At 35.0% G+C, this 26,746-nt stretch overlaps 1 protein-coding gene across 1 annotated transcript; it reads right to left on the bottom strand.

Annotated features, from left to right (window-relative positions):
• Positions 1-360: 360 nt before the first annotated feature.
• On the bottom strand, positions 361-19,286 carry LOC144447193 (uncharacterized). Its single transcript, XM_078137097.1, has 9 exons — positions 19,203-19,286; positions 15,802-15,915; positions 15,266-15,400; positions 13,815-13,871; positions 11,874-11,960; positions 6,338-6,451; positions 4,647-4,778; positions 1,903-1,947; positions 361-567 (listed from the first exon to the last, which is right to left on the bottom strand). The coding sequence occupies exons 1-9, from the start codon at positions 19,284-19,286 to the stop codon at positions 361-363; spliced, it is 975 nt and encodes a 324-aa protein (XP_077993223.1).
• Between the last annotated feature and the right edge of the window lie 7,460 nt (positions 19,287-26,746).

Below are 26,746 nucleotides of genomic sequence, written 5' to 3' on the forward strand. Positions count from 1 at the left end.
GTATGTATGTATGTATGACGATAAATTTTTATTTTTATCTCGTGTCTGTTTAGTCTTTCAGTACCCTGCACTGTGTTTCAACAAGACAATAAAAAATCAAATGGAACTGCATCCCTGTAGTCATACATGTGTCCATAACAGGGCTGCATTTTGTTTCATCTCCATGTCCGCTTGCTTTCATTAAACACAGTCTTCTTCCATTTGACATCAGTTTCGTTATACCAAAATATCTCTCAGAGACATATTTGTCTCGTGACGTACATATCAAAATAATAGCCAGTGACATATGTCATATCAAAGCACAACACCATTATTCCGTTTACCAAAAGTATGAAAATAATTTCAGGAAGTCTAAATCTTCTACAGGATTGTACACATTTTCGATGATTTGACCGTATTGTCCGATCCTTTTCCATCGTGGTTCTGTGAATTTTCTGTCTTGGCTGTACTCTGCTTTGTGTTATCATTCAGTTCATCAATATCCTCAATGTCCTCCACGTGATCAAACGTAATAGTTGGCACTGGACGGTCAGATGACTGAATCACATTTGGTCCACGTCTTCGAAGCTATTACAAAAACAAAATATGATGAGAACATGCATGGTAACAATACGGAACTTGCAAAACCGCCATCTTGATTATTTTGAATGGTGCATTGTGGGAAATATGTAAATAAAACACTGTAATAAACAATCTTGTACAAATGTTTGTAACCGCAATTAGCCTGGGGGGGGGGGGGGCTATTCTATCAATCATCCCATGGCCAGGTTAAGTATTATGATAACTAAAGCCCAACGGCCTTTGCGTGCAAGTTCCTTAAAGGGAACATGGTTGATGGTGGGAATGTGAGCATTTCTTGTGAAAAAGAGGTCATAAGAAGTTCAACAGATTTGTAACAAAACAGATAACACCTTGTGAAATATGACAAAGTTTTGGTGTGTATTTGTTTACTTGATTTGGTATTCTTTGATCATGTTAGATGTGTTGAAGTAATAACATGGTTGCCCACAGCAAAGTCGAACTCTGTGTATCAGTCAAAATAAAGAGATTAGAGTAAACGTTATGTCTGCACCAATAGTGCTCCCATAAACCCTTGCAGGAAATTCTCAAAACGGTTTAACCCATGTTAGGCACAGTAAAGCTTCTTTACAAGATTTCAAAGTTGAATAATAAGTTACCGATGTGCTGTGTGATCTCTCGCTATCACTTACAACTTATAATCAATATAAGTGTACACCTACGTACGTCCTTCTTTTCGGCAAAGACAAAACCGCTTATCAACACTGAGCAGTGCGCATGGCACGTATGTATATGTACACAGTTTTGAGGGACCCGATGCTCAAAGTGGCACGTTTGCAGAGTGAGCATGGAGTTTGGGTAGACAAGGTACCAAGCTCAAAAGGCTTTACGTTAAGATAAATACATCTAAGATGACATACAGCTATTGCTTCCCTAGTTTCTGCTCTGTATTTTGTTAATGATGTAAACAGTAGCATCATGCATACTATTATTGCAAAACGATATAGACTGGGCAGATTGTATATGTTAAAACATTCAAAAGTTATTCACATTTACAGACCACACACTGAAAAACTTTCACAGTCAAGTGAACAGTAAATAAATCTTTTCTATCACTGGTATGTATAGCTGTTTCATTGATTGATATCGCATCTCATCGAAAGTGTATGGTCACTCTGTAACGGCTGTAATTGGTGAAAGGGAACACACTCATGGTATGTGCCATATCATGGACTCTGTTGACAACTGTTCATCGCGATTTTTTCTTCAAACGTTAGCCCTCTGGGTCAATATTATGCCAGAAATAAAATCATGGGTGACAAACACTGCCTCGATGTGGCGTTCTGATTTTGGATGTACTATACGATAAGGAGTACTACTTACAATGATAGGGACATTGTGTGCTACGACGACTGTCGGTTGCTTCTTCTGCAAACAGAAAACAAAATCAAGTTTCGTTAAGGCATTCGCAGTCACTACAAGTTAGCACACGTTATTTGATTAGGAGGTACATCTGAATGACTCTGGGTCCAGTTGTGTTAACAATTTAGGATTGCACATCAAAAGCCCAAAAACAATCATTCTAGAGACAGAGCTAAATGTTACTTGTCCCCGGGACCCCGTCATATTTTTTTCAGGTAAAAACGAGTTGTGGTACACACCTTATGTATTGGGCCCATTAATATTTTGAATCACACCTAGTCTCGGTTACCCAGACTCCCTCTGGCTTTCACCTGCCCAAGAGTGTCTGGGGAAGACAACGTTATTGATTGGAACATGATCTCTGTAGTAAACCACTCAGTGGTAACTTTTGCTAAGAGTATTGTAAATTAGTTAATACTCTGATAAAGACGAATTTCAAAGAATTATACCGTGATTTCCTTGAAATACGTACATAGATGATGAAATTGAAAACGAAGAATCATTTTCATCCAATCAGACACTGACCGAGTCAAGTGACAGTCGACATCTTACATTCAAATCACCGATGCCCAGACTCTCTAGGGTCGGCGGAAGCCAGATGGAGTCTGGGTAGCCGAGACTAAGTCCTGCCTTATTAGGAAATAACCAGCTTAATAAGTACTTACATAAACCTCATATAGTATTGCATTTTTGTATTTATGTTGATTTTCGCCTTGAAATGGGTATAAATTACTACAGGAAATCGTGCTCTACGAGTTTTGAAGTCAATAGCAATTTTTGGGTGCATCCACAAATTTTGTCATCAAATGATTTATTCAGATTGCTAAATGAGAAACAGCACTGAGAATCTCAATATTACTAGTGATGGTTAAACCCGTTCCATTGAGTAGAATATTATGTAATTATTTGTGTGAAAGAAGAATAATACAGAAAAATTGTCAGATCTGATCTGCCACATGCCACTTTAAAAAATAAAATTGCTCCAACCTTTTCCGGTATCTTATGAATTACTAATTGTGGGGAAACACTTGTAGTCATTAGAAGTTAGTGACCTCCCTTGACCCTAACGTATCAACCAATCGAAATCTGTATAAATCAGTTGCTACAAGTTTTATTTATATGTCAGGAAATGAACGTCTTACTGAAAGCAGTTGAACAACCGTACGGCTCCACCCCCCACCCCCCTCTAGCACACCGATGCACTAAAATGTATGCTTGCATATAAAACTATTGTATGGGCCCCCAAGTTACAATGTTGGCGTTGTCAATAACCTAAATAACCAATGACTGACTTTTACTGCTAAAATGATGTAGGCTTAGTGTTTCGCTCATGCGACATGACATTTATATTACACACCCTCAGACAACTTCTAATGTACAAGAAACAATTACATACATGTAGGTGCCGCGCACAGTGGGGATGTTGATGTAGTCAAGTTGAAATGTTGATTATCAGTTAGAAAATATACAATTGAAGCCATTAAAATCATCAATTTCATATGTAATGTTTTCCTTAGAAGCCTGTTTTTACTAACTGCACTGTGAAAGATTGAGTAATTATCTGCGTTTCAAGGATTAGCAGATAATTGCTATCTGTTCGGTATGTGAATAAATTTGTCAAGTGCAGTTGCGACAGGCGCTAATGCGTGATTGGTCAATGTATGCTAACAGGTGTAACAAGTGTTACAGGTATATAAAGGGTGTTGAAAGGCCGGTGTGTTCAATCGCAGTTGCCAACCCCCACGGTCAGACATTTAAATTATTATAATGATTTTAATAGTTCTGTTCCTTTCCAGACAGACCTTCAGGATTTCAACTGTTAACGTCGGTACCGTTTCATGATTCTTGTTTGTTTTTTCTGTGTAGCCTATTTTGTTCCCATTGAAATAACTTCATCAAGAAGACTGTAGTACATCCATGAACCGAAACAACTCTGCATTGCACTATTTATGAATGTAAGGGAAGGGGAGCTGAATAAACGCGTGTGGTACGTGGGGACAGCAACCAACGCAAACGCAATTTGCGAGTTCTTGTTTTCATTGTATGTTTGAATTCGTATGCTTTGAAATTTAGAATAGATTAGCAATGCTTATCACTGTTCAATGTGATTGGGCGAAGGATCATGCTGTATTCATTGTATCTCTATTATTGTTAGTCTAGAGTCGAAATATGTCAATCTTTGTGTCAGCCTACATCATTTTAGCTATAAATCGGTTAAAGGTCCGATAAGACAGACCTTTGTGTATAAGTTTGGCTTTACTTCGCTCTGCCCAAATGTATCCATGAAGATCTCTCTTATCGACCTTCAACCTGTACTTCGGTACTCACCGAGTGACAACGAAGGGAAGCCTTATTAACTATCTAATAGTATATGATTATTTCCCCCTATCAGCTAATATCATCGTGGAGGCGTTGTCAACACACCCAACCACACACCAACCTTGTGGGAATTCCAATTGATGCTCACCTGCATCATAAACCAACCATGAACACAAAAAATAGTCCTCAAGGCCGAAAAGCACTGAACGAGTTTGTCTCCTTGAGAAAAAATAAATGGAATCCTACCAAATCTCAACTAGATATTAATAGACCAATGGCATCAACGAATACATTTCTGGTGATGCAAACTGACTAGAAATTTATGATTTTTCATAGAATAATGAATAATGAATATGAAATATGATAATAGTTGCGTTTTTGTTTACCTTTCTATTTAGCTTTGTTTCTATTTGCTCTATCACTGCACCCATTCCTAACTTGGGGAATGCATCATGCATACTCTGGGCTGCGTGTAGGGCCGTCACCTCATACACGGCTTTCTCCTCGTCGTCGAAGTTCTGGGTGTGGTAAAAAAAATATACATACAATTAATTGATAAAGACACAGCCATAGTCATAGTCAGTAATACATCAAATTATATAGACCGACAGAGAGGGAGACTTTTAATGAACAATAATTCTGGAAACATAAAACGCTATGCTCGTCAAAATTACTGAAGTGTTATCGTTGATTCGTAGCTAATCTCAACAGCAAAATAGACCGGTCATTGTGGTGGACTCTGAAGATAGTGTTGATTAAACATACCAGGCTCACTCATAGCCGGGAAAGCGAGGTGATGTGTCATCGTCACTAATAATAACCAAATATATATAGTTTTGTCATTACTTTTACCGTACCTCAAATCCGTCATTTCTCTGTTGCTGACATCTTGGCAACATACCGTATGGTTAATGCAAAGAGTAGCCTATTGAAACCAAGGTTTTGCACATGCGCCTCGGCCTACTTCGGCGCTTTAAGTTTAAATCACGAGAGTGATTTCTGACTGATTGGATCGGAGTGCATTGAACTCATTTTAATACAAACAATGGTTTGATATGTCTTGAAGATCACTCGTAATGGATTTCTCTAGAAGATGACATTATCAATCATGCAAGCTATTGTCCATCAAGGACCGTCATTAAGAACTTTGACGGACCCAGACACTTCTCTCATTCTCATTTCTGACAATTTTAAGGAGGTGCATTATACTTTCTGCAAAGAATGGAGGAGTAATTTAAAAAGACTGTTTGTGGAGCAAAAGCTTTGTATGAATATATAGCTTTGGTGATATCATTTTGCAATAAATTCTCGTGTGAATGAATGAATGAACGAACGAACGAACGAATGAGTGAATGAATGAATGAATGAATGAATGAATATGGGTGTGAATTAAAGAGTGAATGAATGAATGGATGGATGGATGGATGAATGAATGGATGGATGGATGGATAAACAGATGGATGGATGGATAAATGGATGGATGGATGGATGGATGAATACATGAATGAATGGATGAATGAATGAATGAATTAAAGATTAGTATGGCTGGCTGGCTGACTCGCTGTATGGAGGGATGGATAGATAGATAGATAGATAGATAGACACTACACATAGTAGGATATATAATATGTAATTTAGGGTATAAGAATTCGAAGATACACAGAGAATACAACATAGGATAAATTATAGGAAGATGGTGGCAACCAACATAACACTCCTAAACTAGTGTGACTATAGAGTTTCAATTTAACAGCAGGATGGTTATGTCTGACACAACATTGTTTGTAACAATTACATAATACAAAATACAGACACTGATATCATACAATCATATGAAATGATACATTGTATGAACACAAACCAACATCACAGTCGGATGAAACAAGGAAGATTCAAACACCAAACTGTTTATTTGTGTTCACAGTGAGATAAAATGTAGCATTTCATGCGCGTGTGCTGCTATCAGTACCTGTATGTTGTTTGTGTAAGTTGTAAAAAAACCGTTGTGTGATATGTCAAAAACATCTTGCTGCCTATGAGAAACTCTATAGTCTCTTCAGCTTGGCAGTAGTCTTACCTGGAATATAGTATCGACTTCAGCACCATGTTTAATGAGTAGTTTGGCAATATCAGTGTGTTCTAAGGTAATAGCTGTAACTAGTATAGAGTGTTGGCTTAGACCTTCGCTATCCTGTAATCAAATCAGCAAGAAACAGTGAAACATTAACCTTCACAGAGAAAACCAGGCTCAGACGGTCGAACTAATATATCACCACCTAATATATCATGCATTCACTTGTCTAAAACCACGGAAAGAAAGAACAGGCGGTGGTTCTTTTTGAAGAGGTATTAGGCACAAGTAAGTGACTTTCTCCCAAATTAATTTATTCGCAATTTCAGAAAAAAACATCAAGTTGATCTTGTGCATATATAGAGTATCTTTGCTATTTGGCTATTGCATCATGGGAGAAATAAATCATGGCGTTTGGGAAATTGATGATGTCATTTCTCTAGTTTTTCATCACTAATTATAAAATAAAAAAGAAGACCCCCCCCCTCACCTTTTCGGGGTTGGTCCATGGAATATGAAAATATAATGAAGTCAGTCGTTCACAAGTCACCACTCGAATGTCACTTTGTGATCTTGAGTACTTGGCAAGCGTTCTTTCTTAACTTATGAGATATAACTCAGGCTGATAAAGGTTTAAACACACCGCGAAAAGTTTGCCAAATACCACCCTCAAGAAGTCAAGGTTAGTTAGACTAAAACACCGGGACTGGACAATATTGAACAATTCATGAAGAATACTAAAACATGAACATTGTTGAAATTTGTTGCAAAAACTTGCTGACCAAGTTTGTATCGTAGCCATTTTCTTCCACACGGGATGTAGTGTCTGCTTGAATACTCGATATAAGTTATTATCAAATAACAATGGTCACTCAATGTTGTATTCATAGTGTGAAATGCAAATTTAAAAATCGAACTGCTCAGATAAATGTCAGAAATTATGGATGACAATAACCTCATTTCCAATAATGGGACTAATTAGAGTGTCTACGTTTTCCCAGATATTAAATACTCGAGAAAAGCACAGTGTCACCTGTGATAGTTTATCTTATTTGGATGTTGAATATATATGGCACAATTATATTCAAGCAATAATTTGATGAACACAGTGGTAATGCTAACATAAAAAGTACATTATGTAAGATAAACTCTAACAGTGCGTGAAATTACATTTCATTGCCAGGACGACAGTGTCCATTCCAATGTGCTTTTAATACTGAGATGAAAAAAGAGAGAATTGTTCCTGGTCAGGACAGTTTGTCTAAACTGGTGCGACGACGCGGTTGTTTTTTAAATTCTCAATAAACCTGTCACTCAGTCTACTATTTATGGCAGTTACTGTTCTTTTTATTTAAAAAACACCCCAACATCTAGTACTTTGAGGGTTAACGTATCCAACAAACGGCTTGCAGAAATTTAATTTTTTTAATTTTGTTCTGAGAGGTATTGAGTTTGAAACGTGTTAAACTTATTTGGAAATACCTGTAGGCACTGTAGGGTTCAAAAACATAATTGGATCAATATGGCAATAAGTATATATATATACAGGTTTTGAAAATATGAACAAAATTACATGCTATTGACCCTACAGAACTGTTTCGTGAGGTGTGTATTCCTCACTCATCAGTTCTGTAGGGTCAATAGCATGTAATTTTGTTCATATTTTCAAAACCTGTATATAATTTGCTCTACTAACCGTATTGAGCACTTTTATGTGGTTATATAAACACCCAGTCATGAGATATATATATATATATACATATATACATATATATATATATATATATATATATATATATATATATATATATATATATATATATATATATATGTGTGTGTATATATGTATATATATATATATATATATATATATATATATATATATATATATATATCTCATGACTGGGTGTTTATATAACCACATAAAAGTGCTCAATACGGTTAGTAGAGCAAATTATATACAGGTTTTGTATATATATATATATATATATATATATATATATATATATATATATATATATATATATATATATATATATATATATATCTTGGTGAGTATCAATTTGCTAAGACAGTGCTCTATACCGCAGTGGCAGAGCGTAATAGTTTTGGTAGTACTGGAACTCTTTCTTGGTTGTAACTCGGAGTTTCACGCATAGTGCGATCATGAGAATTGTCTGATGATCGCACTATGCGTGAAACTCCGAGTTACAACCAAGAAAGAGTTCCAGTACTACCAAAACTATATATATATATATATATATATATATATATATATATATATATATATATATATATATATATATATATATATATATATATATATATATATATATATATATATATATATATACACACACACACACACACACATAATACTAATGTGCTAATGACTCTATGAACGTGTTGTAATATTCGAAGTCGGCCTTCCTTTCAATCCCCAGAACCTTTCTGTGTGATTGACACACCCTTTTCAAGCTAACAAATGAATACACACACACACACACACACACACACACACACACACATACGCACACACACACACACACACACACACACACACATATATATATATATATAATGAATATATATATATATATATATATATATATATATATATATATATATATATATATATATATATATATATATATATACATATATTCATTGTGTTTTCACACGACTTTCACTATTAATTCAAGTCGTATGCTATAAGGGCCGTTTGCGCAACTAAACATCTTTACAAATATTCTAGATACTATGAAGAACCTCGAGATTATTACATCCTACTGTTTCCAAGTATCAGAGTCAATGTAAGATTAACATTTGTATTTGCATTCTTGTTTGTAAAGTATACCCGTTTTCCGGCAAAAGGGAATATTTATCTTCGTAATCATCGACTCACGACGGATGCATTTGGGGTTTATATCCACAGTAGCCCAGGGCTTATGATCAGTCCCATTATTGGAAATGAGGTTGTTGTTATCCATAATTTAACACGCACAAGTCAGGATGTACTCCACGTCAAGGGAAATGTTATATTCTATATATAACTAATTCTTACTATAGCAGTTACTATATGTGTATATGTGTAACTATATTTAACTATAACTATAACTATAACTATAACTATAACTATAACTATATATATATATATACATATATATATATATATATATATATATATATATATATAACTATATATATATATATATATATATATATATATATATATATATATATATATATATATATATATATATATATATAAATCTCGGTGAATATCAATCTGCTAAGCATATCTGCAGCAATGTAACAATTTGAAAATATTGTTATTTATGCTTTCAAATCGATGCGAACTTTTAATGGCTCCACGTCGGCCCCTATTCCTAGTACCATGGCACGACTATCTCAATCCGGAGTTCTCGAGTGGAATTACCACAACTACATTTTAGACAGACTTAACTCCTATTGTATTATTCATTGTTTGCTCTGTAGTTACATAGCCGCCATTCTTACATGTACAAATACAGAGAATAAAGCGATCACCTATCAATTCGAGATCGATCGTTGTCATAACAATAAGCTACTCACATTTACTGTTGTCAATATTTGATTATGGCATTAAAAGATCGTAAAATATGCATGGTGTTAGATAAAAACCCATTTATCGAAGTTTTATCAATGTGCGTCAATTAAACGAGAGAAACTTTTTTACGATTTAATCAATGCATGGACCACTCTAGTCTTCATTAACAAATATTTTCATTGAAATTAAATTCATTATGATATCGCTTTTTCATTTGGTTTACCGTATCGTTTGTATTTTTATAATTGTTGTGTATATTTTACTAGTATGAGCAAGGAGTATTTAACCATTAGGGAGAACATGGCAATATAGACAACTCATGAATATAGAATGAGAAATTTCGTTTTCGATTTAACAAAGATCATCCTAGTTTCAGTCACAGCAATGTCTGCAAATGTACATGTATATTACCCAATGAACGTTATCAACTGAATGTGTAGTTAATAGTCAGTAAGACATCAGAAAGCATATATATTACTGTATAAATATATATATATATATATATATATATATATATATATATATATATATATATATATATATATATATATATATAATATCGCCATGAAAACAAATACATTCTTTCATTCCACCATGTCAAACCTCAACGCGCATCACATCCGGGTACCAGTTCTTCTGCGAGTTCGACTTGAATTTCCGTTAAAATTTAGTCGTCCGAAGATCGCATTCAAGCGTGAAACTCTGAGTAACGGCTCCGTACCATAACTTGTGTATTTTGTGTGTATATATATATATATATATATATATATATATATATATATATATATATATATATATATATATATATATATATATATATATATATATATATATATATATATATATATATATATATATATATATATATATATATATATATATATATATATATATATATATATATATATATATATCTGGCCAAGACGTTTCGCTCAGACTGTCTGCAAATGTATATATATATATATATATATATATATATATATATATATATATATATATATATATATATATATATATATATATATACATATATATATAGTATACATGTATATATGTATACATGTATATATATGTATACATGTATATATGTATATATATATATATATATATATATATATATATATATACATATATATATATATATATATATATATATATATATTTATATTTATATTTATATATATATATATTTATATATATATATATATATATATATATATATATATATATATATATATAAAACTATTACGCTCTGCCACTGCAGTATAGAGCACTGTCTTAGCAGATTGATATTCACCGAGATTTATATATATATATATATATATATATATATATATATATATATATATATATATATATATATATATATATATATATATATATAGTACAGTACAGTACAGTACAGTACAATGCTGCGCAGTGCAATGGAGCGCAGTGCAGTACAGTAGGTACACTGCAGTACAGTATAATACAGTACAGTGCAGTACAGTACAGTACAGTACAGTACAGTTCACCATAATACATTATAGTACAGTACAATACAATACAATACAATACAATACAGTACAGTACAGTACAGTTCAGTACAGTACAGTAGTGCAGTACATTACATTACAATACAATAGAGCAGTACAGTGCAGTACAGTACAGTACAGTACAGTACAGTATAGTACAGTGCAGTACAGTACAGTACAGTACAGTATAGTACAGTACAATACAGTACAGTACAGTACAGTACTAAACCATCTTGTACCATAGGGGAAGGGATTGGTATACTTACAATTATAAAACTCTCTTTTTTATATTTGAGGTGAGAGGTCCAAGATACAGTTCAATATTGCACTGTTAAACCCACCATATTGAAATGGGCATTGTGGGAAATCCTGGTCATTTCATTATTTAAAGTGGATCAAATTGTTTAACTAAGAATTCTTAATGAATGGCCTAACTTACCCTCACTATTGTGTTTACATCACCACCATTTTGTAACAGTAACTCGACGGAATTAAGATCGCCTTCTCTGACAGCATCTATCAGGACCTGCAACACAAAGCAACAGAAGAAGGTGATGGAGTAAATGTGTTAAAATCCATCAAAACATCTTGTTAGAGTGCACATTACAGGCGATGAGGCGACAGTGAATGATGTTCGGTTGGGACAATCTAATTTACGTAATAAAAGGGGAAAAATCGAATCAGTAAAGCCAGAAACATGACACTACTTTTTAAAGGTTGAGGGTGATAGCAGTAATTCATAACCAAATGGTACTTAAAAGTTGTGAACTCGTTTCTATCAACAATGCTTAAGGCAATCGTTGATGATTTGGCGAGCGGTTCCTGTCTAAGCCTTGCTGTAAAGGTCAAACACTGCTAAACAGTATTTAGTGTGCACGAGTTTAGGTCTCCTAGGCTAATTCCCTTTCTACGCAACGTTGCTAGGCAATCTCATCAAATCTATTTTTGAACGCAAAGCCCACTAGAATAAACGATGTTCTGTCTGGCTCTAAAATAGTCTCACTTTAAGACAAACTAGTTTGAATGACGACCACTGAGGATGTCTATCTCACAGGCAGAAAAAACAACAACAAATTTATAAATGATTATATTTTTACTAAAATTACTCCAGTGAATAAATCTGCTGTTTACACAAATAACGAACAAATACGAATAATTCTACTTATCGCTTTCACTAATTCAAACCAGTAGACAAATTACATCTCTTAACACGTGAGCGACCATCGACAGATTAGTGTGAAATCATCTGTGATATTAGTTCCTTTAAGCGAATTCAAATTCACAATTAAAATGTATAGATATCCGTATTTTGCTGTCCTTCTAGCATATTTTCCCCTTTGGGGTGATACATATGGATAAAATTTGAAAATCTCATTTATAGCATTTTATTCAACCAAATATGGTGGCATTCGTAGTGGTCTTTTAGATTTGGAAAATACGACAAACACAATTTGATTGTTTGTCGTGAGATTAATAGCGTCAGAAAATGTATTATTCTGTAGATGGCAGCTATAAACAAATGTAATTTGGTCAAGGTTTGCACTCTTTTGTTAACTACTAATGTCCTATTAATATTTACGACCAGAATTGATATCAAATATACAGAATAATCAATTTGCAATCCAAATTGTGGACGTGCTCAGATGCAAAGGACCATCGGGTTATCAGTAGTTGCGGCAATACCTAATTTGTGTTGACCGACTGGATATACCTACTGTACTGTTGGGTGATCGGAAGGATAGCCCTCCTGTAAAGGTCTGAGTATCCAATACTAGATTATTTGCAGTTGTCGCAATCTGGGGTGGTTAGAAGGAAATAGTATCCTGCAAGGGCATGGGTAACCATGACAATGATCTTTGTATTTATAAACAGGTGACATATTATTTATCAGTGGAATGATGTCACACTTTTCACAATGCATTAATGGAATGGTATCAAACTTCCCACAATGCACCATTCAAGCTGGCAAGATTCCAAGTTCCTATTTATTTAAATAACAACCCGTTTTATGACAAGTTGTTCTCGATCAACAATCAACATAGACTTCGTTGCGAAATAACCGTGGTCGAGTTGGCCAAGGGAACTGGAGCACAGAACAACATCTTTCAAGTGCAAGTAATTTGTGGGGGGAGGGGACTGGGGGTGGGGGCTTGGATAGAATTTAGCATGAGACAACAGCTGTCGTGAAATCATAAACATGCCAAATATGTATTTGAGATTCAAATATTCTGTTTTCTATGTAGTCGTCATAGAAGTATTTGGACGTTTTTGCAAAATGATGCAGTACGTGTTCATGTATGAATGAACATTTCCTATCTATGCCCTTTCAAATAGCAATGTTAATGACGTAATATTGGAATAGCGCCAATTGTTGACCTACTTGTGGGGGTAACTCATCAGGTAGATTGCCAGGGGGTATCCTCTTCGGCTGCCTTCCCTAGAGAAAACATGAATAAAAGAATCAATATTACAACCGTGAATTCTACTTGTTTATATCATGCACAGGCCAAGTTATAAGTTGTTTTTGAACACAAAATATGGATTCTATATCCTGGTCGTAGTACATGACGACAACCCGTGTGTATGTCACTTATTTTGCGGTGTTCGAAATATGAGTCAAAACCTCCCAAATCATTATTGTATTTCCAGAATTTTCATAAATTATGTTTCAGGAGGTATACCTATATTATTAACAGTTTTCTTCATTCTACCGGAAAAGATTCATGACCTAAGGGTTTTGTCAGTACTCGTCTTCCGACTTGTAGTAACAGGGCTCCCTAGATTAGTCGTATTTCCATTGTCTAAACGAAGAAACCTTGCGGAGAATATGCGTCTGAATTTCACGATGTCTATATTTTTAAAGCGCATTGACTTAAATCTTCTTGCTGGTAATTTTTGTTACCAATATATCCAGATATCATTTATGTAGTGAAAGAATTTGAGTCACATATACCAATTAACCGAAACAGTTCCCACTACGTATCCAAAGTACAACATATGACATAAAGATAGCTTTGTGACATGATTTACTGGTAAAAAAGAAAGAAATATACCTCAGTCTTGGCTACCAAACTTCTATTTTGTTCATATTTAATCAAATGTATCACGATGTGACGATGCTGATTACATTCTCAATAAGTTTTAATGCAATTTCTACACTTACTTACTGAGCTGAGTTACAGACAATGCAACTTGGGGTGACACCAGGTAAACCAGGATATGTTTTATATCGTATGCTTTGCATATTGTAAAGCGTGACTATGTAAGACACAGACTAATTTTCAGACGAGATGTATCAGTAAAATGTCGTGTCGTTTATATAAAGCCCGACTAGCCTTTAATTGGCAGTGTCCAGTCAGTCCCTCTGTCACGTGATAGAGAGACTGTGTACTAGGTAAATGCATACTGGTTTGATATTTGTAAACAGTGTGAATGACAGCCATGATTACTCAAATTTTGTGTTAACAAATTGCAAATTTGCTGACACACACTGTAGGATGGGATCAATTGGTAATGAAATAGGATCTAGTAAGTACAAAAAAGGTTACCGAAAATATGTTTTGTAAATTCTCAATTCTTAGTTTTCAGTTCAATAACAGTTACAGGTGATTTGATATTAACAGCATGACGAAACCTACTTTTATAACACAACGAAGAAAGAAATCTCCAGATACCATAAAACGAACAAACAAACAAACAAACAAACAAACAAACAAACAAACAAACAAACAAACAAACAAACAAACAAACAAACAAACAAACGAACAAACAAACAAACAAAACAACAAACGAGAAGACCCAACACAAAACAAGACAAGTCTTCCAACTTACATTGTAAGTCTTAAGTTTTTGTTCGATAAGATGCATAACTTCTCCAATCGACGGTTTGGGTTCTGCTTCGTAAATTAGCCTGGCTGTATTCATCGCCGTTAAGGCATATATGCATAGGTTATCGTCGTCATAATTCTGTGAAAACAACATTATCAAATCAACTTTATTACGTTCTGGTTTAATGACCCCTCTTCTTAAATAATTTCTTGAAATCAAAATCAACAAGCTAGATTTATTTCATTCCTAAATTCCTCATTCCTTATGTCAACAAATTCAATACAAAGCATATTTTTACGTATACGTTTCGAGGTTATGTATGTATGTATGTATGTATGTATGTATGTATGTATGTATGTATGTATGTATGTATGTATGTATGTGTGTGTGTGTGTGTGTGTGTATGTATGTATGTAATGTATGTATGTATGTATGTATGTATGTATGTATGTATGTATGTATGTATGTATGTATGTGTGTGTACGTGTGTGTTATTATAAATCGAATACCAATCAAGGACTTAATAAGTATATTCATACCATGTAAATAGTGTCCACGTCTGCTCCGTGTTCTATAAGTGATCGGGCTATGTCAGTTTCTTTTAGTGAAATTGCCAAAATTAAAATAGAATGGTGACTTTTATTTGACGGCTCCTAGAAAGAAAAAAAGAAGAAATCATTCTTAGAGAGAATATGAAAAACAATCGTTGTCCTTTTCATTTGTGTGAACGTTGAAAAATTATGAAATTCGACCTTTAGGACCCCTCACATTGGCGAAACCATAGCCTCAGTGTCATTAGGGTAATGGTTGAAGATCTAACTTACTTTACCTCCCATGGTGCCTCGCCCGAACGTACAGCCTGATTTGCCAATTTGTATATACTCTGTTCGAGAGAGACTGTGCGACGTAGGGTTGGTAGAAATTAATTTTTTGTGACTCCAAGGCATAAGCACTACAGCTAAGATTCTTCACCTTCCACCTTGTTCAGTGTTATCTCGTGTTACAAGCCAAGAGTACATATCTTTACATAACACAAGTAGCTCATTTACGCACAACCCAAATCATTAGGTTTGTTATTTTTGTCAGATTTATGACGGAAACGTGTTCTAGTACAGTGTCTTGATAAATTGAAGGATGTTTCACATCATAGTCTTTGCACTTTAGAAAACGACTTACTCGTAAACTAATATTTTAAAATGTGACATATGCGTTTGGCGTCACTGGATTGAAATCAGCCCGAATAAGTCAAAATAGCGTGTATCTGTTTTAGGACATACACCGGATGTTTATCTTCCATGTTTCAATTTGACGTAAAAAATAAATTTGTTCGTTCTACTGACGTACAGCGAATAATTAGGAGGTAATGGTGGAACACTATACTGATTCAATAAATGATGCATGTCATTGATCAAATTACGCATTATTTTTTTTAGAGCGAAACAAGTACGTCACTGAATAATGGATACATTTCACGTAAATGAGAGTTCAATGCTAGTGTTGTGCTACTTGCCAACACCTGTTCATGAAACAATATTCAGTTTTGAATAGCTGAACAAGCATTTTTAGATATTTTTTGACATTTTAGTTCCAGTTTAATTTTGGCGGATACAAGTTTTGATTAATACATTGTAATAGTAGCCATAATCTGGATGGCTAACTAAACCACGTCTAGTCAAAGTCCCTCAATCAGCACAAAAACTTGTTCATCCAATCAGTGAACCCCAAACTGCTATAGTGACAAAAACAGTGCATCCTGAGCTGACAAACATACCGTTTCATAACTGCCCCAATAAAGACTAACTTTATGAGAGACTGTGCTATTTGGTTAGAATTTTGTGATTTTAACTAACACATGATGTTGATAGCTGTGTTGTGCCTGTGGATGAATTTTAAATTGCATCTCATGCATCTCAGGACTTCTAGAGTAACGACTTTGACTATACTGTGAGTGGAGGTGTAAATGATAATGATATTGTATAGGAACTAGAAGTAGAAGCGTTAATGATTCCATGTTCATTTTCAACCTCAAACAATTGTTTCAGTGTAATAAGCGAAAATAGTCTGGCGCCCGGCAAAATATAAATGTTTACAGTATCATGACTATGACTATGATATTACTTGATGTTACAGTATTGCATGTATAATTTGAAGTCAGAAGCGATTATCAGAGCTGGATAACCAAGACCATATTATTTGCAGTCATAGACAACAACGGGTCAATTGTTTACATCAAAAGACAGCAACAGGTCTATTTAAAATATAAGAATTTGATATAGTTCTTTTACAGCCGTTACAGCCTGAGCATGCAGTTTGGACGAATTGAGATGTCTAGTTCGTAGAGATTGGCTACAGGGTTTCATGTTAAGATAAACACAATAAATATAAGAGGGATTTACTCTTCCATGTTTTAAGTATTTTATTGTGTGACCAATCAATAACTTCATGCCCATCCTGTAATGGCTGTAAGTTGGCCGAACAGTAGAGCAGTTTAGTTTGATATCAGTCACTCAAAAAGTCTACTAAGATTTTATGAGACAACTGTTGTGCTTTACTAGTATTTTAGTAGCATTAATTCCACTCTTTAACTTACTTTAAGTATATTCTGTTACGTAACTCAATGACTACCTGTTGAACCATAGAGATTGGGAAGGAGACTATCTATGGTCGAACAAAAAGGCTGGAGAGGCATGGAAACAACTGGACACAAAGACAGTAAACAAAGCGAATTTCAAGTCCGGGATTTGAAGCTCATTTCTTAAATCGACTTTTAATCCCATTGCAGTTATAAATCTATTTGGTATTCTGATCATGGTGTATAGCGTAGTCAATGTTTCATTCATGTCAATATCATTTAAGCGATATTTAAAGTTCCTAATATGGTACGACGTGTTTGATTGTCCGGAAACAATGCGGGTTACCTTTCCAAGTCTGTGACGTAATAAACGTCTCACTAGGGCCATCGCAAATGAAGACGTAATCTAGTTATGATTTAGTTACGCTCTGCGGTGACGCAAAGGTAGTTTGATATTTATTGTCACCACACTACTCAAATTGAAAAAGACATTTATGTGTTTTTTTCAGTGCACACGAATAAACGTCAGTACATATTGTGCATGTTTATTGTGGAGAGTAATACTAAAATATATGTGTACATGTACATGTACATGTATCTTCAGATAGCTGTAATATTATGGGATGAATCTACACAGCTGTGATTAACGACTTTTCCAGAGGTATGGACTCAGTCAGAGAATGCTTGTGTCAAGTTGAATAATACATGCCCCTAGTAAGTACGTAATCAACTTTTGTATATCGTGTCCTACTTGTGTTTATCCAGTTTTCACTTCGGATTTGACAGTAATCAACAATCTCTGATTTATTTGAGGTCGAGTCTTTGCCTTGTCAAGACTAACTCTTAACGCTTAAAACTATTATATTTGATTCGCTCTGCCAACTTAGAATTCATAGTTGTGATTACACGGCAAATGTCACTGTCTTCTGAACCAGAAGACGAACGCAATAAATGGGATGCAATAAGCGGTTTGGTTGTCTATCAAAGGTTAACTACTAAATAAACAATCATCTCATAAAAATACAGCAGCTGAAACAAATTGGATGAAGTCAGCCAATGCTGAAGACACAAGTGGAGAGGAACCGAAAATGTGAACTCGAAGTAAAGCCTGAAAAAACAAAGAATATAGTATCTTCCCTGACGACCATTACATTATGGAAGACATTCCTTAAGCTTGATATACGAGACTGAATGTTCACAGACTGTGGGTTCCTAGTATCATATCACAATGTCTACTCACATAGACAACACATTCAATTAGGAAGCGAATCCCAAATGTTTTCGCTGACGTCTCGTCGTCAGCATCGTCATGTTGTGCTACTATGAGCTGTTATTATTTTTTTCTGAATAGATTCCTTTATTTCTTACCTGATCAACCATATTAGGATCGGCGCCATCTTTGAGCAGCTTCTTGGCTAGGTCTACGTTACTGGTTTCTATAGCAACCTTCATTTTTGGATGTATAGATATCAATTTAGGCGAGGACATAGTTCAAAGTGGCTGACATCTTAGACTCTCACATCATGTAACGGTACCACCAGGCTGGTTCAACGGTCTGTGAAGATAAATGTTAATTGACGACTTAGATATTAAACGGAGAGTTTCAAAATAGCTAGGGTCTAGGAGCAATGTAAAACATTACAAATGATGACTTTTGAAGAGTGTCTAATATCTAGAGATTATAGTTTATAACATAATTAACTGTAGAGATGACTACAATGGGCATTCTCCTAGGTTTCTTAGTAGCTCATTGACAGGATTGAAATTAAATAAGGCTTAGCCTTAAAACACCTCTACGATTTTCACAAAAATGCAACCCCAATGGGCATACATCCTAGACTAATAATACATGCAAGATTAGGTAGTGTACATGATAACGATATATCTACAAGCTCCATAATGGTGATTCTCTGTCGTTGTCTGACGATGGAGCCAAACAAAACCCCTTTTGTCTGGCAATCACTGTTTTCATGATGGAAACATCTTATCACTGCTCGAGATCTGCTTGAGGTGTGAAGATGGTTTATCCACCGAATTGAACTTCAGAAGGAGATGTCGATACACGGAAATTGTTCGTGTTGACCTGCGACCGCGTTTCTTGAGATCTGTCTGAGACAATACTATATGTATACGGAAGCACACGTTTCCTTCCTGACGCGGGCATTGCATTCAAAGTACAGTAATTAAAAACAGAACGGAGAAAGTAAAGTAGCGGAGACGTAACGAATACATTTATGACAGTCTGTATTCTCCGATATGATAATCTTGCAAAGTGAGATAGAAACGCAATAAAATATATCCGCTTGTTTTACCTATAAGGTCCACCACGCAACTTGGAGCAAGTGTAAAGACGTTCTTGTGAGTAGTGTTACAGGTAACCATAACAAAACAATGGTATGTATATGTTAATGAGGGTATTAACTCGAGGTCCTAGTGTTATCCAATAAGGCGGTTATGTAAGGTTTATTAATAAATTATGATGAGTTCTTATGTCCTTGAAATAGGATTATTACCGACCACATCATACAGAGATTCAGAAATAACAGATTATTTGTATCAATTTTGGAATTGCCGTGAGGCCGGCGAACTTGTTATTCTGCGAACTAAGGAAGGTTTTTTTCCACTCATTCTTCGGGAATAGCCGCTGAGGAAATACGAATAAGAATAGCACCATTTCTAGACCGATAGCCATTAGACAATGGAAATTGATTAGGGGTTTTAGTAGAAACGTTATCCAGACAATAGGTAGCCTATAATGGCTTCCAGTGTTATTTGAACCACAAGGGACAGTGTTTGAACTAACAAATATCATGACAGTCCTGCAGAGAACAATAAGTATTCGTGAATTACTTACAAATAGCCGATAGCAGAGATAACGAACAACAAACACACTCATGCATTGTATTCAAGACCAGGTTGGTGAAGGAGGGATGGGTGGTGTATTTGTTACGGATTACTCGTATTTTTCACGCGATGCTTTCGGCCTGGTAACTGAAAAACTTGATAAAGTTAACTACTTATTTCATTGTATGTTCAGAATACAATTGGAGAAATGAACCCTGTTGGAAGACTAACTTAATTATACTTTCTATTCCAAAAGCATGTAGGACTTCAGCTCTGAAATGTCAACTTTTTATCAACTTGTTGGACATTTTATACTACCAGTTTTTCTATTGCAAGATTTTAGTTTGCAAATCTGTACAGAAAGATCTATATCTAGGAAAGAGTGGCATGGTCTACTTTTAGGACAAGATGGACACTCAAGAATCAATTTAATGAAGTAAGGCAAATTGTTCGCGACAACTTTCTTTCTTTCCTCTAAAGGTGACAATTAAATCTTAAACTAAGACCGTCTATTGTGATGGTTTTAATTGGGCAATTATCATCACTTTGGCTCATGCTGCTAGTCAATTCTTTGTATTGTATTCACCTATGTCAAATGCTTACTTGGTAACCTCCTTTGGGTATCCTTCATAAACAAATAATTGGGTCAGATCCGTCGTGGAAAACTCCAATGTGCCACCTGAACAAACTATCAAAATCCCTACTAAGGACTTGTCTAGGGACGTTAAGACAGAACCTAAAACGGAAGTCAATTTTGTGTGTGTAACGGTATTCGCCAGTAGACTACAGTACCGTTATATTGTGTTGTGTCTCAAAGACTAATTAAACTGTCCATTGTCTTATGTTGCCTCGTTTAATATGTTGTGTTATGCATTCGTCTGTTTCGACAATTAGTGTCTTATAATACTTGGTGGAGCCGTAAAAGGAAACCATCGTCGTAAAATCACCTGTCCTCTTTGCGACAGCAATAGTGAGTCGACATTAACAAGTTCCCAAATCGACGAAAATCACGTGTCCTCAGTGGCAACAGAAGAACAGCACCCCCTCACTTGGTTTGAATGGTAGCCATGGCAAACTGTCGTCAACTTACTTTCTAGAGAATTACATTCTGGAACTAGATGTATATTATACTCCGACCCTTTCAATATTCATCGCATGTATAATTGCTTTTTTTATTGACGCGAATGAGTATTTTTCTCAATATTTTACAAAATAATATATTTTTAAGTCGTTAAGGATAATACTCTTTCAGATGTTAGTGATTCATCATTGTTCTTTGAACTGAGGACGTTTGCACTTACATCATATTTGTGTCAATGAGATTTTAAGATAATACATCTTTGCAACACTGTTGCAAACTATCGTAATTCATCAAACAATGTTAACGCTGTCAATAAACAAACGAACCAACAGTTGACTTCTAAGTCGGTTAGAGTTTGATAAGAGAGATTTTCATGCATAAGTTTAGATCCCCTTCCCTCCACCAAGTCTTATCAATGAAGATCTCTCTTGTCGAACTCTAACCTATACTCGCTGCATTTCATCGATCGTCTGCCTCAACAAACGTTTATTATTATAATATTAACATTGCTGTATTTTATCGTCTGGTGCAACAAAAACCTTACAAAAATTATTTGCATTTCACAGACTTCCTTGACAAACATCTTTCATTTTAACATTTAATCTACATTTTCTGTGTGGGAAATGCCAATATACTACAAGATCAACACCAAATCATACACAATCTGCTATTAAGTTAATGCTATAAGGGAGCCTTCGGTAATTACAAGTGGGGAGGGCCGGGAAATGTTTGGTGGATCACAATTTACAATTTTGGGGAGGGCCACACTTAAGAAAAAAGGGTCAGGGAAGTATTTCATTTTATAAGACTGGTTTTATTGTTTTGTGATTTTGGCATCCCCATCATTGGCACCGCTGCCACATTACACCACAGTGACGGTGACGGCCACCATCGTATTTATAGTGAATCGCTGCTGACAACCACGGAATAAATCAGTTGTTAGTTGTAAGGGTCTCACAGGAAAGAAGGGGGTAAAATATAGAAAGATATTGTGAGGGGGGGGGGAAGTAATCTTGTGGAGTGGGGATGGTGATGACCTTGGGTGGGGTTATGCTTCCATAGTGTCGGCAACGTGGGTAGAACACGTCTAGTCTATAGGGGTCTTGCCGTCAGTTTTGCAAATTAGATCCAAGCACAGGGATTAATTAATGCGTTGTCTTTACACAAATTCACCATGGCGGTAGTAGTGAGAAACAGCCAACGCTATCAAGATTGTCTATGCGGTGGCAGCAGTGGGATCGAGTCCTTGCCACTGATTCCGGGATGTGTGTCCCTTTTCACGTGACAACATTTTAACCCATTAATTTAAAAAAAAATATTTGAACATGGGGGAGGGCAATGTTTTAGAGAAAGGAAATTGGGGCAGGGCCATTTTTAGAAATTGGAATCGGGGAGGGTACATTTTACATGACAGACTGCTTGGTTTCAATCACCCCACCCTGTAATTACTGGAGGCTTCCTAACATGCAGAGAAAATATAGCAAATTCAATTTTTTTTAGGTTGAGCCAGAGGTTGAAATGTAGAAATGCTACAAGTTGTTTGTCGTGTCAGACGCTATTATGCTTGAGGTAGCATTGTAAACTCTCTATATCACCAACAGTGTTGTTTCTCCTCATTTTTGTTGACCTTGGCAACGTGACAGACTATCAGAATCGTGACCACCAAGTGTACATTTTCAACATACAGCCATTCGGGTATAGTTAATGACAGGATACATTAAAACAACCCAAGGTGATTTGGAATACATTGATATGACGTACAGTGATATGTTGTAGTTAGGCCAGGTAAAATAAATTGTGTGTTTCCGAAAACCCGAAAGAACCTAGTTTAAGCCGCCGACCCTACATAAAGTTTTCGCGCAAAAAGGCAAAATTCTGGAAGTTAACTTCAGATTTCCCTGTATATTTTTATCCAAAGTATCTTTGGTTACTTTTTCAAAATCCCATTCCAGAAGGAAACGTTCAGCCTATAACAGCACAGTCTACATATTGTGTTTGTCTATTTCTGAATCACATAATTGTCTTCATTTACTTCTTTTACACCTCATCAACTGTTACGAAGTATTGTGACCAACAAGTATCTTTTCTTAGGGTCAAAGTAATTTTAAAAAATAAATTGTAAAATAAAATAAAATCCCGATCTATCTACCCTATTTTCTGAAGTCATGTTATCGCAAACAAACATTTATAAAAATATTTGTGCCTTATAAGGTCTTTTGTCAATAATTGTTTTAATAGAATAACATTTTTTGTGTTCTCGAGTGTAAAATGATAACGTGAGTGAGTGATGAACCTGGGATTGTAAAACAGTCCAGAGACAGCAAAGCACTTGTGGGGACTACTAAATAAACGTGAAAAAGGGAAAGGACAACAACATGATCCTTATATAAACTAAGATCAGATTACAGATTCAAATTAATTGAAGATTTCTGAGACTAAAGAAATCTCCCACGAGATTGGTGCCAGTCTAGTCTTTATATAATGAACGAGGAGATATTGACAGGTCAAAGGTCAATCAAACACGGAAATAGAATACATCGTGTTACTTTTAATAATTTGCTAGAATTCGATGCTGATAACAATGCTCATTGACCTGCTATTCTCTACGTTTTTTGATAAAGTCGTGTACAGTGATGTATAGATCAATGGTGGTTGTCAAAGCTGTAGGGACTGTACGTTACCAATACTATAGCTATCGCATTTCATCTGGATGGCCGTATCTCCAATGTTACAAAGACAAAAGTACAAGTTTCCACCAAATAACCGATTTCAAAGACGTTGATTTTGAAACCATTAAAATATATCTCCCATTCATCCCCCCTCCTCATCCAACCATCCCTCCAGCCACCCCACCTAGCAAAGTGACCCATATACCATAGTTACACATACATACGCACGCACATACTATTCAGGTGTATACAGACACACAGACATATACAGACACATAGAGACACATAGGCACACACACACTTATACATACATAAGTACATACATACATAAATACATACATATACATCCATCCATCCATCCATCCATCCATCCATCCATCCATACATACATACATACATACATACATACATACATACATACATACGTTCAGATGTGTTCAGGTGTTCACCTAACATGTCTAAAGCTCGCTGATAACACCTTGAAAAAGAATTTTTATTCGAAACGTCGGATTTTACATCAATTTATACGGACTGACTTACAAGTTCCATATGCATTTCTTTTTACATACATACATACATACATACATACATACATACATACATACATACATACATACATACATACATACATACATACATATATGCATGCATGCATGCAAGCAAGCAGGCAGGCAATCAGGCAGATGACAGACAGACAGACAGACAGACAGACAGACACCGGTACTTGCATTCGCAAGTGTTCTTTGTTTTGAATTATTCCTTGGTCCCCGTTCAGCTTTTAAATCTTTGAATTACATAATATCAGGCGTCAACTCTGGGCATTATACAAATGTAACATCACTGAATAGTTTTTTACCTGATGTTACCGTCAGATAGACGGTGAACATATCTGCATATTTATCAATATTGGACTGTTCCATATTGACATTATCAATATGGTAAGTAAATACAAATGACATTTTCAGGAACTATAATGGTTTTTATGTATCTCTACTCGGAGATATTTGATAGATGTCAAAATACATTCATTACTCATTGCATTGTCATATCAGATCTTGAATTGTATTTATATTACTTTGTAATCTCAGCTATGGGACTACCCATCATTTTATGTTATCAAGTAAATGTCACATTTCATGAACTTGCTCACATATGCGCGTACATCAATACATACATACATCGATGCATACATACATACATACATACATACATACATACATACATACATACATACATACATACATACATACATACATACAGACAGACAGACAGACAGACAGACAGACAGACAGACACACACATACATACATACATACATACACACACACTTACATACATACATACATACATACATACATACATACATACATACATAAATACATACATACATACAGACAGACAGACAGACAGACATACATACATACATACATACATACATACAGACATACATACATACATACATACATACATACATACATACATACATTAATACATACATACATACATACATACATACATACAGACAGACAGACAGACAGACAGAGACATACATACATACATACATACATACATACATACATACATACATACATACATACATACATAAATACATACATACATACAGACAGACAGACAGACAGACAGACAGACATACATACATACATACATACATACATACAGACAGACAGACATACATACATACATACATACATACATACATACATACATTAATACATACATACATACATACATACATACATACATACAGACAGACAGACAGAGACATACATACATACATACATACATACATACATACATACATACATACATACATGTGTTGTAAGTCATACATTTTATTCATGCAATCAATTTAATCAGGGGCTTGATTTAAAAATAAGGTCGTACTTTTACTGATATTCTTTGTAATCCTTACCTATCAGCACAATGTAATTACATTAAGTGGCATAGCAATCTGAATAGTATATTTATCGTATTTATACGTACGCTATCCATTTACTCTTCGCCGGCGGCCATTTTCCGATCATTTACAGGGACATTTATGAACCGTCGATTTTACAAACGTAAGTAAAATAAAAATGCACTGACATCGACTTGAGAACGACGAAACGTAACCCGATCTTCTGTTACTAATTTCATTGTACAAAGCAAAAAAAAAAATCATCTTGGTCGTCAATGTTTCAAATCATAGGAGTATTACAAAACAGTTTTTGTCCGATGACAATGTGTGTCGGTGGGATTGTTATTGAATAAAATAATTTATTAACGTTTTTTCTTCAAAATCAGTAGAATTAATCAAA

Source organism: Glandiceps talaboti, chromosome 16, assembly GCF_964340395.1.
Source record: "Glandiceps talaboti chromosome 16, keGlaTala1.1, whole genome shotgun sequence".
In the NCBI taxonomy this organism is placed as follows: domain Eukaryota; kingdom Metazoa; phylum Hemichordata; class Enteropneusta; family Spengelidae; genus Glandiceps; species Glandiceps talaboti.

Excerpts from the sequence above, each read along its gene's own strand:
- LOC144447193 (XM_078137097.1), bottom strand. The coding sequence starts at position 19,286 with ATGAAGGTTGCTATAGAAACCAGTAACGTAGACCTAGCCAAGAAGCTG. Across the intron at positions 15,401-15,801 it reads ACGTGGACACTATTTACATG|AATTATGACGACGATAACCT; the intron begins GTATGAATATAC and ends TTGTTTTCACAG. Across the intron at positions 1,948-4,646 it reads AAACAAAGCTAAATAGAAAG|AAGAAGCAACCGACAGTCGT; the intron begins GTAAACAAAAAC and ends TTCTGTTTGCAG.